This window comes from Musca domestica, unplaced genomic scaffold (assembly GCF_030504385.1).
Source record: "Musca domestica strain aabys unplaced genomic scaffold, Musca_domestica.polishedcontigs.V.1.1 15, whole genome shotgun sequence".
In the NCBI taxonomy this organism is placed as follows: Eukaryota; Metazoa; Arthropoda; class Insecta; order Diptera; family Muscidae; genus Musca; species Musca domestica.
The window spans coordinates 16,116,526-16,133,487 of NW_026712207.1; the positions used below are offsets into that span (position 1 = coordinate 16,116,526).

General features: G+C 36.1%; 1 protein-coding gene across 1 annotated transcript; it reads left to right on the forward strand.

Moving 5' to 3' along the window:
• Nucleotides 1-8,651: 8,651 nt before the first annotated feature.
• On the forward strand, nt 8,652-16,560 carry LOC101899244 (multidrug resistance protein homolog 65). The gene is made up of 11 exons (XM_005186287.4): nt 8,652-9,904; nt 12,188-12,433; nt 12,507-12,678; nt 12,799-13,119; nt 13,185-13,641; nt 13,702-13,802; nt 13,859-14,703; nt 14,783-15,046; nt 15,118-15,414; nt 15,483-15,858; nt 15,921-16,560. The coding sequence occupies exons 1-11, from the start codon at nt 9,630-9,632 to the stop codon at nt 16,476-16,478; spliced, it is 3,912 nt and encodes a 1,303-aa protein (XP_005186344.2). The 5' UTR covers nt 8,652-9,629; the 3' UTR covers nt 16,479-16,560.
• Nucleotides 16,561-16,962: the final 402 nt, after the last annotated feature.

The following is a 16,962-nucleotide window of genomic DNA, read 5'->3' on the forward strand; positions in this document are numbered from 1 at the left end:
ATAGTAGTTTTTACATATACCATGCCAGATTTCCGTATTGACGTCATAAAATAAAAAAGAGGATCGAATAAGATGACTGAAAAGGAATTGTCATTAAAATGCTTGTATCTTTATCGACCAAAGAGAAGGAGAGTGAGAAAGAGAGAGAGATCGTAATGGACCGAAATTTTATCTACTAAACTGGCCATCAATACTATGAAGAACACAAAAAAAATATCCGGAGCCTGTAACAGTCTCACTTATGAAGACATCAACTATCATTAAGTCTGTCCTTGCCAAGGACTCACTCAAGCAACGATGGAATGGAGTCCACATTCCTATATTCTTTACTTTATAGAAGAATGAAATAATTAACACCATTACTCATGGACCTATCTACGACCAGGCGAAACGGCTAAATATGGAACCTGAAAATTTACAACGAGGTCCACTGATGAATTTCTGAAAATGAGAATAATACAAACTTGTTAAATAAGAAGTTGAAAAATATCAATAGGTTTTGCCATAAATATACCCATAGACCATGTCCATTTATAAATCTGATATGGACCATTTTTTATATGACATATATGAATATATTTTTTTGTTGAGCTTTTGTGGGGGATGTACTAGAACCGATATTCTCATATTTACATTAAATCTTTGATTGAAAGAAATATTGAGATACACCTATGAAAATAAGTATAAAAACAGTAATTTTGGCCGGGCCGAACTTTAAATACCCTCCACTATTTGGAACAAATTTAGATATTTTCAAAAATTAATAAAAGCCGTGAAAAATTCTGTATAATTCCTAAAAATACCGAATATAGCCTAAAACTACCGAAATTTCGATCTATATGAAGACGTGGACCTTCATAGGCAACTTTGGTCATAAGCCATTACAATATTCAAATACTAAACTTGAAAAAAATCCGATGAATAATGTAGCTAAAATCTTCAAAATAATGAATATCGAGGGTACCGTTATATCGGATTATGCGAAGACCTAGACCGGTATAGACACTCTCTTGTCACAGGCTGTAGTACCCATTAGGATCTTCAAATACTAACTTTCAAACAATTTCGGTAAATATTGTACCTAAAATCATCAAAACACCGAATATAGAGATATATGGGCTCTATACGAAGACCTGGACCTGTATAGACAATTTTCTGTCATAGACTGTAGTCCCATTACGAACTCTAAATACAAAATTGGCAGCTACCATTATATGGAGGCTATACGAAGGCGCAGACCTGCATACGCGATTTTTTGTCATAGACTGCAGTACCCATTACGAATTCTTAATACGATCTAAGTCAAAATATGGAACATCGGTGGGTACTGTTGTATGGGGAATATACGATATCGTAGACCGATATAGCTCATCGCTGAACTTGACCTGCCTGCACACAAAAGACTTATCTGTGCAAATTTGTATCTTCCTATCTTAATTCGGTTAGACTCTAGCGTAGGGCTAAATCGTCTTAGAATTTTACGCTGATCAAGAATATACTTTGTTATGTCTAAAATTATTATCTCGATGAGATACTATGTATGGTGGAATGTATAAAAATTAGATTAGATAATTCAACATTTTGACCCTTTTTGTGAGAGGTACCCTAGGAGTGCTCCGCTTTATCCCATCATCCCACTAGGCCTTGTGTTTGAAGATGTATTTGGATGTACGAAGTTTGAAAATAATCAAATGCTTATTTATTCCAAAATTTCAAAATTTTCACCCTTTGTGATGAAGGTACCAGAAGGACTAGACCTATATTGTCCATCTCCCAAATCTATCTAAGTTTAATAATAATAATAAAATTTACGATGTTTGGACCTAATCGGATCTTAGGTAAGGTTAAAGGATGCGTGGTTGTTTGAACCACTACTTCACTCGATGACCTGCTGGTCTATTGTGTCCATCCTATATGGGAAAAATTTAAGGTAGAATAAAGGGGGAAATAAGAAAAAAGAGAAGAAAGGGGAGAAGGGAAGAATTAGAAGATAGAAAGGAAGTAATTTGTGAGAGTATATCCAGGTTGTAATCAGTGTGTTGTTTTTAGCCATTTTAATCTTCTGGCTAATTGAAGCCCAATTGTTGGCTCGGTTCCAGAGAAAGAGGACAAGTTGGACAGAATTTGCATAACCAGTAGCCTCTGTCTGGTCACAAAAAAGAGCTAGAGCTAGTAAGTGCTCCACCGTCTCGGTTTCGTCCTAACAAAGCCTGCAGTATTCGGTGTCGGATCTTGCTTCAAGAGTTATCGTGGCCACCAGTCAGCCAGATTCCCGGATGGACAGACTTCATATGTCCCGAAACGGATTTACAACCGTTATTTCGATGACGCACGTTTTGGCCGCATCAAATGATATATATGCCCTCTGTAGCCATATGGTTGTTATAATAATAGTAAAAAATTTACATGAGGGTCACACCTAATGTTTCTGAGATAATTTTTTTTTATCTTCTACCTTAAGGGGACGAAAAGAGGTACGGCTGTTACGGTACGGTTGTTATTGATTGATCGATTAGAAGTAGATTTTGAAAATGCTGCATGTGGTCACTTCTCACGTAAATGGGTGAGTTTGGGTGAGGTTTTTCGATTAGGAAGGTTAGCACTGTTGGTAATTGAAGTGACTTGTACAAACGCCTAAGAAATGTTATGAGGCTATAGAAACACTATAAGTATTGAATTTCAAATATTTGGCATACGTGGTTCTTCCTTGAAAATAACAATTCCATCATGTTCACACTTTTTTATTTCGAACACGTGACAATTACCTACCACAAGGAATATTTATAAATAACACCACTCAAAGTTGAGAGACACCTCTTTTGGTTTAGTACATACGTACGTACGCGCATATTTCCGCTTATCAATAGCAATTAAACAATTGTTGATTTAAACGATAACAAGGCGAAAAGCTTTCTTTTAACGATAATGAATATGTAACATAATGAAATTAGTGTTTGCCAATTGTATCAGCTACTGGATCTCCACAAAAAAGAAAAAAATTGACAAGGTCTCTTCAAACATTCATTTGTTAATTTAATCAATTAGATGAAATAACTTACATATGCATATTTGTATGTACGTCCGTACGCACATAACTCATAAATTGTTTCTAATTTAATTTCAGTACAATCTGGCAAATATTTCCCATAACTTAGGCCAAATACGAGAGAAATTCGATATTTGTCACTTTCCAGATCAATTGTTTTTTAGCCATGTCATGCTGACGTTGCTACGTCGAACGTTTTGAACTATTCCAATTGATTTGGTTCTTCCCTATGTAGCCTTAGTTAGATATGTTCTCAGAGGCTTTGGCAATAGTTTCTAAACGAAAATCAGTTTCAATTAATAATATAGAAATCAATGTTCTGTTTTGCGGTTAAAGTATCACGACACAGAAAGAATTTTTTGTTTGAAATTTCTAAGGAGAAAAATGAATTATTTTCTGCACAAAATGTTATTGTTTCTTCGAAAAATGTACCTTCAACCAATGACAAAACCAGTAAGGTAGTTTAACTTCAAAGGAACATAAAAAAGGACACCTTGGTACTAAAGTCTTAAGGTGTGAGTACATAAGCAGCTAGGCATATTTATGTCAAATTATAAGGAAAAAACGGCAGGATTTGAATGCTGCCAGAGTCCTTAATGATATCTCATAATATATGAAAGGTGTATTAACTTTGTTATTCTGTTGATAACTCCTCGAAATACTCAATATATATTCTTGATCAGCATATAATTCTAAGTCCATTTAGCAATGCCCATCTCTCTGTTTTAATCACGCTATCTTTCGAACGAATTGAGATAGAAGGCTAAAATTTTGCACACATTTGTGTTTTGACAGAAGGTAGGATAAGTGCGTAAGTGTCGGACCACGTTTTCGTAAAGCCCCCATATAACGGTACCTCTCAATATTTGGTATTTTTATGATTTTAGCGACATTATTGATCGTAATAGTTTCAAATTTCGTATTGGAAGATCTTAATGGGTACAAGAACAATGAAGCCGTCACACGCTGCCCGAATGTTGCTCTGCGGTATTTTGGCCTATTCCCGGCAAAGCGCTTGCTTGAGGTGATCGACACTTTGGTATTTTTAGTGCCAACCTTGCTTTCCAAAATACTCCAGACACAATAGTATAGACTGGTATCCGGAGATTTTGGTGGAAACTAAGCGAAAAACCTCATTTTGAAACCATTCTTAGGTTGCTGAGTTCTGTTGGAATGTCCAAGGTCTGCGGCCAAAATGTTTGCGTGTCCAAGGCTTTAATATACCCTCCAGAATATTTTCGCGATAATATTCGGCAATTATTCTGATGCCACGGTCGATTAATGAGAGCGGAGAGCGACCTTCGGCTGTTATGGCCGACACCATCACCATGGCCGGTGCATGAATTCTGGTGGTTCTGGTGGCCAATCGAAGGTGCACATTTTCAGCTGACCTCTTTGGCAAGAAAACACGATAATTTTGTTTGTTTACAAACGGCTGGACAACGAATATTTTCTCATCAAAGAAAACCAAATTCGGAAGTTCACCACTTTCGGCCAAGCAAAGCAACTCTTTAGCTCTTTTGAGTCTATTTTCTTTCTGTTGCGGTGTAAGTTCTTGCTCTTTTTGGAATTTTAATGGCTTTACCCCGAGCTCATTTTTCAATATTTGCCGAATGGAATATTGCGATATGTTTAGCTCACGAGCCATTTTTTGGCCACTGGGACGCGGATTTCGATCAAATCGAAACATTTCTGCAGATGTTGCTGTTTTCTTCCGTCCACTTCCTTGACGTCGGACTACGCTACCATTATCACGAAAACGAGCGATTGTACGAGGCACAAAAGATTGGTTCACATTTAAATGCTGGAATGCTCTAGCGGGAGCCACTTGTTGTTTTCCAGCCAAATATAAAGAAATCACACTATCACGCTTGAGTTCCATAACGAATAACTTTTTTTCTGGAAAATTCTCACCGAAATGCTTTAGTACGCTTTTAAACAATATAATAACCTGTGACTGGAATAATTTTAACAACTGTCGGACGAGTGGCTTATGACAGCAGCCTGATGTTGGAATGCAGTTTTTTCATCTCACCCTGTATGTATTTTGGCAGTAAGAAGGTTAAGTTCGTAAATGTCGGTCGATGTTTTCGTATAGCCCCCGTATAACGGTATCTCTCAATATTCGGTATTTTAATGATTATAGCGACATTATAAATCGTAATTCAAATTCCGTATTGGAAGATCTTAATGGGTAATACAAACTGTGACAAAAAAATAAATATATGCAGGTTCACGTCTTCTTACAACCCCTATATAACGTTACCTCCCAATATTCGGTATTTGTATGGTATTGGAAACATTTTAAACAAGGATTGTTTATAAAACGACATGAAAGTAAAATAATTATTGATAACCTGTTCCAGAACTGCAATTTAGTACTATTTTCGTCGATATCATGAAGGACAAATCGCTTATAGCAGTAAAAGAGTCATTATTGGTCTGTTCCAGGATAACAAGAATGTAAAACTTTTTACTACGGTAACGGATTTTCCCATCAATCAATTGCAAATCTTTTTTCTTGTAGATTCTCGAACAGAGGACTAGCTAAAACTTCAATGCCTAATAGTAAGTTTGGTACCCAATATTTGGCAAGTAGTTATTCTTTGGAAAAAAATCGAAATTCATTTCATTATGTTTTTTTTTTCGTATGTCAACTTTGAGTTTCGAAGTCACAATCTTCGGCTGAAAAGAAAAAAAAGAAAAATAAAGAACTCCTTATGTAGAATTTCAGACAATTCCATTGAAAAATGTGGCTAAAATCATCAAAATATCGAAAATATCTGTGCAAAATTTTTGCTTCTTATATTAATTCGTTTTGACTGTAGCGTGATTACAACAGACGGACAGACAAACGGAGGAACAGGGCTAAATCGTCTTAGAATTTTACGCTGATCACGAATATATATACTTTGTTGGGTCTAAAATTATTATTTCAATGAGTTACAAACGGAATGACGAAATTAATATACCCTCCACTATGTATGGTGGAGGGTATAAAAAATATATTTTGCTTAGGAATTTTTTAATGGATTAGTAATAACAGTTTACATTTGCCTGGCTACCTATTGAGAACATTAAATGTCACTTCACAGCTAATTTGATTGGAAATTGACAACCAAACTTTCAAAATACTGAAAACACCGTGATTCCGTTATATCTGGGCTACACTTAAAAGTGGGCATCCTAAGAAGTTTATCAAAAAATGCTAAACTTAAAAGCTCCAAATTTAATAGTGCGTGCCATATCGTGATTTTACCAAACGGACATGATGAAATTGACTTCGAATATTACGCTGATCGAGACAATATACTTTATGGAGTCTATGACGATTATTTCGAGGTGTTATAAACGAAATACATTTTACAAATCATTGACATTTGCAATGATAACTTTAGTGAAATAAAAAAATAGGTTGGTCCACTTTTATGATGGGTTGATTGTATAGCAGTGTTGGAATCTTTGTTGGAGAATTTATTTATTTCTTTCTTGCAAAAAACCCTTTTTATACCCTACAACACTATGTGTTGGGGGTATTATAAGTTTGATTGGGCCAGAATTTATGTAACATCTCGAAATATTGGTTTCCCATATAGGAAAGTATATATGGATCTTCCTAGCTCGCCGAGCTGAGTCGATCTAGCTATGTATGTCCGTCCGTCCGTCCGTCCGTCCGTCCGTCTGTCCGTCTGTCCATGTTAATTTGTAATCACTCTACAGGTCGCAATTATGGCCCGATCCTAACGAAATTTTGCACGAAGGTGGGGTTAGGGTCAGAATAGAAGCCTATTTCATTTGGAGATGATCGCCAAATGTTTAGGGGTTGAAATGGACCAAATACTGAAAAAATTTCGGATTTTGCAGTAGCTATACAGGTCGCAATTATAGACCAATCGACGCGGAATTTCACATGTTGCTAGAGTTTAGGGCGGGGAAGAAGCCTACGAATTTGGGTGGTCATCGAATAATATTTAGCGGGTAAAATAGACCATATTTTTGTGTTGAAAAAATTCAAAATTTTTCATTAAACCGCGAATATTTTAAATCCCGGCGAAATCACAAAGCCATGACAAGGTACTTCTGATCTTTACATTGATGTTAACATCCAACAAAACGGATTTATAGCAAAATATGTGCGATATATATGTTTATCAAAGAAGATATGCTTGAAAAATCTCTTATATGTCGAGAACGGCTGAACTGATTTCGACAGTTCTCATTAATTCAGAATGGCCTCTTGGCAGGAAAGAAAAAACGCCTAAAAAAATCGCATAAAAATATCTCTCTAAAGATGAAAATATTGATTTTGTAAAATTTTCTCATATTTTTTCAATTTTGTCATATTTTTGGCATATTTTCATTTTGTATTAAACATTTGGTAATATTTCTACAGCTAACAAAACTAAGTAGTTAGGATATCATATACAGATCGGATTTATGGCCCGATCCTTATGAAATTTTGCATGGGGATAAGATGAGGGTCAGAATAGAAGCCTACTCTTTTTGGAGATGATCGCCATATATTTAGGGGTTGAAATGGACCAAAAAACTGCAAAATTGTCAGCAGGTCGTAATTATCGCCCGATCCTCACGCACATTTGAATGGGGATTACCGGACATTGCAAAAGCCAAGCAGTTTTTGATGGCCATCCAAAAATATTCATTGTGTGAAATAGTTTTCCAACTTCGTGTAGACAAAATACGAAAATGTTTATTCCAGTGACTCTTTGGAAAATTCACAAATACAGGAAAGACGCACCTCTGACTATTTCGTTAACGCTGATTTCTCGGAAGAATATAGTCAAATGTCTGTATCTCATATAGATGCGTTTCAGTCAAAAACCAATAATAAATGGTAATCTTTTGCCACTTCTGAGAGATTATTGGTCTTTGGGAAATATTGGTTCCAGATCTAGGAAGACCATTTACGTGCAACATCTACCAATAAATTGGAAATGAGCAAATTAGTTTAAGTTGCTATTATTCGAAAATTAGAGAACGAAACCTGATGATTTTCTTTTATTATTTGTCACAATTTCTTGTGGAATTCTTTCGAGTATCTGGCCTATATAATCTGTATCGTTTATTATAGTGTTGTAGGGTATTCAACGGTCGGCCCCGCTCGACTGTAGCCTTTGCTTACTTGTTTATTAATTAATTTAATATTGAAGATAATGATAATTTTTACATATTCCTTTTTAAATCATCTTTAAAGATTTATGTCTTCACAAATTGGATACATTTTGCCCATACTTAAGTTGTAATAATTATTTTATAACTGAATGTAAATATTTGGTAAAAACAATTATATAATCCATAAAAATGCACAACATAATAAAGAATTAAAGAACAATTTGTGCAATAAACATAATTCGCATAAAAAAGTACATATTTTAAACTTCATATCTTAACTAACATCCTGATAGAAAAATTTCAATAAAAAATTTAACTCAAAATTCTCGCAATGTACCTTTTTTCCATTTCATCAATTACCATATCGACTCAATGACGTAATCCCCATTATTGTCCATCGTATACCAATTTATCCTGCGTTGTATATAACGGAATGTGTGTGTCTGTCTTATACGCCAGTTAACTGCATAATTTCCAACCAAACACTACACGAGCACGGAAGGTTGGCGTGGGAATATTCCCCGTCTATGTTGTTATCAAGGAAAGCGTAGCTAAAATTTCGACAGACTTGAAGGTGCTTTGGAAAAAAAAAAACTATTAGCAAAACACACCCATAAAAATATATCATAAAAAAGCTTCCTTGAGTTTAAAATTTAAAAGTTCCAATGATTTGCACTTTTTCGCATTGAATTCAAATACCGTGATTCTCCTGTAAAGTTTGGTTTTGTTTTTAAAAGGGATGGTGAAATAATTAGCGGCGTTCTGATCACCATTCAGTCGGCAATAAACGTGTTTTATAGATGTCTTATTAAATATTTGTACGATAAGATAATTAATTGAGGAATAGAAATGTATCAAGGGGTGAACGCCATGCAAACAGATGGCGTCCAACAAAAAAGGCGTTACAACCGAAACAATGACAAAAACTCCGACTATTTGTCTACAATAAAAATTTTGTGCTAGGTATCTGATAAAAATGTACTCGAGCGATTTTCGCCAAGATAAGGTCTCTAAGGAATCTATCGTTTGCGGATATATTTTACGGGCTGTGAATACAAAGAAAAGAGTGAAACAAATCAAAGAAAACGTTCAGTCAATTTCGAACGTCTCCTCCGGCTAGACATTAGACAAGACGCGAAAAATACAAAAAAAAAAAAAAAAGAGAATACATCTTAACATAGAACCACGAAATAAATTGCTATCAATTGACCTATGGCAATGAAATTAATGGTCTCTCGTAGTGGTAGTGAAAACTTCAAGTGAACTAAGAAAGTACCAAAAATAGCAAAAACAACAAAAGAATATCACATCTCAACCGTAAAACGTGAGCTTTAATTAACTGATTGCTTGTCGTACTTCGCGATATGATCTAAACGAAACATAGTTGTGAAAAGTCCGTGTTTAGTTTTCTCTAAAAACACTCTAGTCGGTCGTTTGTGCTGTGAACATCATGAGGGATCCATCGGATAACAAGAAATCGAAGAAAAAATCCAAAATGCCGCAACAGCAAAGGGATGTGGGATTTTTTGAACTCTTCAGCTTTGCTACGCGTTGGGAGTATTTTTTGCTGGCGGTGGCGTTTGTAGCAGCTTTTCTCAAATCCCTGGTATTTCCGATAATCATAGTGGTCTACAGTGAATTGGTGGCCATGTTTGTTGATCGCAATTTATGTCTGCCCACAACGAAAACGTATTTCTTACCCCTATTTGGAGGCGGAAAATATTTGTAAGTATTTATGATATACTTAATATTGTGTGAAATTATCTAATAGTACAAACAAGCAGATTTATAAGAATATATTATGTATGTTTATCTGCGTGTAGTTGAAGGATCTAAAAATTAATGACATACATAAAAAATAGTTTTGAAATCAATTCGTGGGGAGGAAAGTATAAACTTTTCTAGTAAAATTTACAAAAACAAGTCTTGAGAATCCATTCCAAATGTTATATTTTCCAGTATCATTTTCTTAATAATTTGGATTTATATACTTATTTTTGAGAATTTTTATAGGAAGTGTCATAAGGACTTCTACACAAAAAGACCTAACTACAACAACAACATTGATCTAATTTTGGACAAAAGTAGGACAATATTTGACTCTTTATGAGAAAGTTCCGTAAAAAGAGCACTAATTTCTCCATCTCTCTCCGAAAAAAAAAATCGAATCATGTTAATTATATCGCTTTGATGAAGTTCTGATCTAAATCGAAGACTGCTTTTAAGAGACGTGGCTGGATCGACACAAAACGTTCTGGATCGTACACAAACGAAAAAGTTCACGGCGGATATTAGTTGAACAAATAATGTTACGATGGGCAAAGTTTAGACAGACTCAAGATTTCTGATTATTTAAAATGTTTACCCTTGCTCTGCTACAGCAAATTTTTATACGGAGTCGGTATTTATGATGATTTTAGCAACAGTTTTTACCGGAGTTGTTTCAAATTTTGTATTTAAAGTTCTTAATGAGTACTTTAGCCTATGACAAAGAGTATTTTTTGTATTTGAAGTTCGGAATCGGTAGTGCAGCCTATTACAAAAAATTATGTACTATTGCCCCCATATAATTTTCATTCGAGTGGTATTTGTCGACGGCATTTTTTTTTTGGAAAATTTTCCTTTTTTTCCCTTCAAAATGGTGGGGCTTTCGTTATCATAATGAAAAAAGTGGTTATCGTAGTAACATTTTATCATTCTTGCAAGTTCAGGAACCGGGCACCCTTGTTAAAGAGGTTATTTCCACTTCCTTCTCCTTTAACGAGATATTCCCCTAGTTCCTTTTGATGATATCAATAGAATTACATTCTGAGTCCGGTGTTTTTTTTTTTTTTTTTCTTTTTTTTTTGTTTGTAAACAGGTCGCATATATTGTCGATGGACAAATCCTACTGAAATTGAAATAATCGGTCCGAATTAAGATATAGACCCCATATGTCTTCACCCCATATAAATTTTATTGAGCATCTAATCTTTAATATTAGCCCAAGATGATGGATTTTGGCACATACGACTAATTCAAATCGTGTAAATCGGATCAGTTATAGATACTGCTCACATATATGCTCTGTCCCAGTACCTGCAAGAAACCACTAGTTTTCTAATTCTCTCCGATATCATAAAGGGAAATCGGTAATCGTTGTGAAAACTTTTACATTCCTGCAGATCTGAAACAGACCAATATATGCTGCATTCGATATGATATTTAATGGTCTGTTCTAGAGCTACAAGAATTTAGAACATTTTACTAAGATAACCGATTTTCCCTTTATGATATGCAGGTTGTGGAGCAAAGCCTAAGTAACTCTAATTTGGCTGACATTATACATTTGGTGCAAACAAAGATCTATTCGGAAGCTATACCCAAATCTTATCCAATGTATGTTGTATGGGACCCATAGATATATCTGAATCGACTTTCAACAAAATTTGACAAATTTGTCTAAAGCAAATTTGACCAAATTTGGTGAAAATCGGTTCATATATATGCAGCTACAGCTCCGATATATATGCTTCGCCCGATTTTAACTTGAGTCTTCTAAAAATAAAATGGTTTAAGATATAATTTCCACTTGATGGTTCCATTCGATTACGAATTTAAATCTTTCTAAAGCCGCGACGCGCTGATCTTGAATTACTTCACATAAATTCCCAATATAAACGTTTGCTCTACTAAATATGTACTATGAATATTTTGACATCAATATTGATAAGGAGGAGTAGGACGATATTGTTAATTCTCCGATCGCTTTATATGGGTTTATGTGTGTTTTATGAATTAATTAATGTGCGAAGTTTCAAAAAACAGAATACTGGGCATTCCCTTCTCTTCATTTATTAGTTATATGACTATTTAAATATATCCCTTTTGTGAAATAGACAGATAGACAGACATGGGGTCTAAAGCCATTAGTTCGATTGGTAACTTTTTGAAGGTATACATATATCGGTATTCCTAATAACGTTTAAAATTATTTTAACAATAATTTTGACATGGCTCATTTCTTAGATATAATGGAACATTTGAGGAGAACATGGAGGAATTACGAAATGATTCAATGTCGTTCGGTATTATTTGTGCCCTCGACTCACTGCTAATGTTCATCAGTGGCATTATCTATGTGGATCTATTCAATCATGTCGCTCTCAATATTGTCGTTCGCATGAGACGAGACTTCTTTGCGGCCACCATACGACAGGACATCGGTTGGCACGATATGGCGCAAAATCAAAATTTTGCCGTACGCATAACAGAGTAAGTGAAGTGAGGCAAAGGATTAAGAGAAAAATGATGCTATTGAATCCTTATTTTTTTTTTTTTGGAACAGCAATATGGAGAAAATACGAAATGGTATTTCAGAAACCATAGGCCACTTTGTAATGATGTTTTTCGATATTGTCATCAGTATTCTAATATCCTTCATATATGGTTGGCGTTTGACGTTGGCAATTTGTGCATACATACCGCTGACCATGGTGATAAACTACTTGATATCGAAGGTAAATATTATTGAGTAAAAACAGTTATACCTCTTTTAAAAAAAATAATAATTTTGTGTAGCAAATATTTCCAAATTTTATCTTTTACCCAAATTTATGTATTCGTTTTTTTTTTTCTAGTACCAAAGTAAATTAACAACGGAGGAACAAAATGTCTATGCCAGGGCAGCTTCGGTAGTTGAAGAAATCATAAGTTCTATACGCACTGTGGTAGCTTTTGGTGGTGAAAAATCAGAGAGAGATCGTTATGACGACCTCTTAAAACCCGGCCTCAAAACTGGCAAAATCAAAGGAGTATTTTTGGGTCTGGGAGATTCAGTTTTGAAATCAATGTTGTTCATAAGCAGTGCGGGTGCCTTTTGGTATGGAGCCCACTTGATTCTTGACGATCGTTTCAAGGAGCCGGAATTTCAGGAATATACACCTTCCATTCTGATGATTGTAAGAACAATAGAAACAATTCATGCCCTATCACTTAATGCATAGGATATTTAACAAAATTTCAGGTAATTTGTGGCATCATTGTGGGTGCCGATCACATAGCTCGCACTTCGCCCTTCCTAGAAGCCTTTGCCAGTGCCCGAGGCTCAGCAGTAGCCATATATGAAGTGCTTGAAGCAGAATCGAAAATTGATCCCCTATCAAGCGAAGGCAAAGTTGTTAACTATGGTCTCAAATGCAATATCGAATTCCAGGATATATTCTTTGCGTACCCTTCACGGCCCGACACTATTGTGCTGAGAGGTTTCAATCTAAAAATAAACGAAGGCGAAACAGTGGCTCTGGTCGGCTACTCTGGATCGGGCAAATCAACATGTGTGCAGCTATTGCAAAGATTTTACGATCCCATCTTCGGAAAAGTTATGCTGAATGAAGAGGATATTCGGAAATACAATGTCAATTGGCTTCGATCTCAAATGGCTGTGGTGGGTCAGGAACCGGTACTCTTCTATGGTACCATCGGTAAGTGTTCCCATAATCCTAATCAGATTCCCAACTTATTCCATGTTCTCTACTCTGCAGAGGAAAATATAAGACATGGTAAAATGGATGCAACACAAAAAGAAATTGAAGACGCCGCAAGAGCTGGTGGAGCCCATGACTTTATAATAGGTTTACCAGAGGTAGGTGTTCTATTTGTCGATTATTATTCACCATATTATTAACACCCATTATTTAGGGCTACAACACCGTAATTAGTGAAAAGGGTGTTCAGTTATCCGGAGGACAACGTCAAAGAATAGCCATAGCCCGTGCCCTCATACAAAACCCTAAAATTCTTCTGCTTGATGAAGCCACCTCTGCTTTGGATTATCATTCCGAAAAATTAGTTCAGGCCGCTTTGGATGGAGCAAGCAAAGGACGAACAACATTAGTGGTATCCCACCGCCTTTCAGCCATTCGCAGTGCCGACCGCATAATTTTCATAGATAAAGGAAAAGTTGTGGAGGAAGGCAACCACGACAGTCTGATGAAATTAAAGGGGCGTTACTATGACATGGTCACAGCTCACCAATATGAAAATTTGCTCGACAACGAAGATGCCGTGGATAACAAGGAAACGGATGATGTGGAAACTGAAAAAGTAGTGGCCGTCGTAAAGCCGGTACCAAACGGAGTCAATGTTCCTCGATTCTCAGAGGCTTCGTTGGATAAAAATATGATTCAGGCATTTGCAGCACGTTGTTCTTTAACCGATCCGTCAATGAAAGAAATGGCTACCATAGAGAAAACCCAGTATTTGAAAACATTCCATCGTGTGGTGCAGTGGGCCCGACCTGAATGGGGCTTCTTGAGCATAGCAGCCGTATGCGCGCTGTTGTACGGCTGCGCCCAACCGGCATTTGCTTTTGTTTTTGCTGATCTCTTTGGTTCGTTGAACGAAATCGATGAAGCCGATGTACTTCGCAACACAGGAAGATCGGCTATTATTGCCATTGTTGTGGGCGTTTTGGCAGGTGTCACTTGTTTCACACAGACGTATTTCTTCAATCTGGCTGGATTATGGTTTACAACAAGATTGAGGTATGAAGTATTAACCACAAGATGGAATGGAATGTAAATATTAATTTAAATTATTTTCCATCCACTTTTCACTTTTTAGATCTATAACAATTGGCAAAATCCTTGGCCAAGAGATGGCCTGGTTCGATCGCAAGGAAAACAGTGTTGGTGCTCTGTCAGCACGTCTGTCCGGAGATGCCTCTGGAGTTCAGGGTGCCATTGGCTTTCCTCTCAGTAATATGCTACAAGCATTTTCGAATTTTGTCTGCAGTTTTTCCATAGCATTTTCCTATTCATGGGAACTTGCATTGATTTGTTTGACAACGGCTCCTTTTATGGTGGCATCTGTGATTTTTGAAGCCAAGTAAGTTCGCTTTCCTCATCTCGGTCACATTTGTTAAAATTCCATTATCTACATCAATTTCCCAAATAAAGATACACCAACAAAAGTGCCGTTAAAGAAAAAGAAATTCTCGAGGAAACCAGTCGGATTGCCACAGAGACCATTGCCCAAATTCGCACGGTAGCAGCTCTGCGAAGAGAAAATGATTTGATTAAAACCTATGACATTGAAGTTGAACGATACCGCCAAGAAATTAAAAAGAAACTTCGCTACAGGGGTGTCATAAACTCTCTCGGAATGTCAATTATGTTTTTGGGTTATGCAATCACGCTTACCTACGGCGGTTATATGTGTGCCGATGGCAGAATTAAATTTGAAAATATTATGAAGTAAGTCAGCGCATTTGTATTTAATGTATCTGATGAATCAGAATAACCCTCTTTGCCGGCTTTTACAGAATTTCAAATTCCATGTTGTATGGTTTATTCATTCTGGCCCAGTCATTGGCCTTTACGCCCATGTTTAATGCTGCTCTGGTCTCAGCAGATCGAATATTCTCCATCATTGATCGTGATCCGGAAATTAAATCGCCAGAAGTTTCATCCGCAAAGAATTATTCTCTAATAACAGGGAAGAGTAATGCCGTACAGGGCGTCAGTTTCCAAGATATACATTTCCGTTATCCAACGAGAAGGGATCAGAGGGTTCTAAATGGTCTCAACTTAGAAGTGCTACAAGGCAAAACCGTGGCGTTAGTAGGTGCCTCAGGTTGTGGCAAATCAACCTGCGTGCAATTGTTGTTGAGATACTATGATCCCGATTCCGGGAGCATTGTAAGTATATTGGATAAATCAACCTGAGAGCATTTTCAGTTTCAACTTTCATTTTCTTTCAGTATATCGATCAGGATGATATTCACCATGATTTGACTTTAAGCGCATTACGTAAACGAATTGGTATAGTGTCCCAAGAGCCATCGCTATTTGAAAAAACAATAGCTGAAAATATAGCCTATGGGGATACTTCACGCACTGTTCCCATGGAGGAAATACTGCTCGCAGCAAAAATGGCCAATGCCCATGATTTTATTTCAGCACTACCATCTGGCTATGAAACATGCCTCGGAGCCAGAGGTACCCAACTATCTGGAGGTCAAAAGCAACGGATTGCAATTGCGCGAGCTCTAGTTAGAAATCCAAAAATACTGCTTTTAGACGAGGCCACCTCCGCTTTGGATTTACAAAGTGAACGCCTCGTTCAAACGGCCCTGGACGAAGCATGCTCGGGTCGTACTTGTCTAGTGATAGCCCATCGCTTAGCCACAGTTCAAAATGCCGATGTGATATGTGTTATACAGAATGGCAGAGTTATCGAACAAGGCAATCATCCCCAGTTGTTAGCCAAAAATGGAATTTATGCCAAATTGTATCTCAGCCAACCAAGTACCCATTAGTAAAAGTTTTTAGTATTATAGTGTACAGTTTTATGGAAGAAATGTTAAGAATATAAAATAAACAAGATTAATTATCAAAATATTTTAATGTTCTTAAATTTTCACAGATAGGTTTTGCAGAAGATGGGTAAGTTTGATTATTGTTTCTAAAATAGGAAGGTATTATATTACATTCTAATCTAAAAGTTTCTTAATGCCCTTGAAGTTATCAAAAAAATAATTAAGAATTTTGGTATATATTTCAATTAAAAACTTTTACACAATGAGATGTAGGTGTATATCACATGATGACATTGAAAAATACGCCAATAATCCAGCTCAATTCTTGAAAAAATTACTATTAATTGGCCTTGGAGGCGTCAGTATTAAGAATGAATTGAAAAAAGAAAGAGAGAGAGAGAAAAAAATAAATACGATTTCGAAGTCAATTAGATTGGATTGTTCAATAAGCATGTTAACTTTCCAAAAGCTTGCTGAGAGCCAT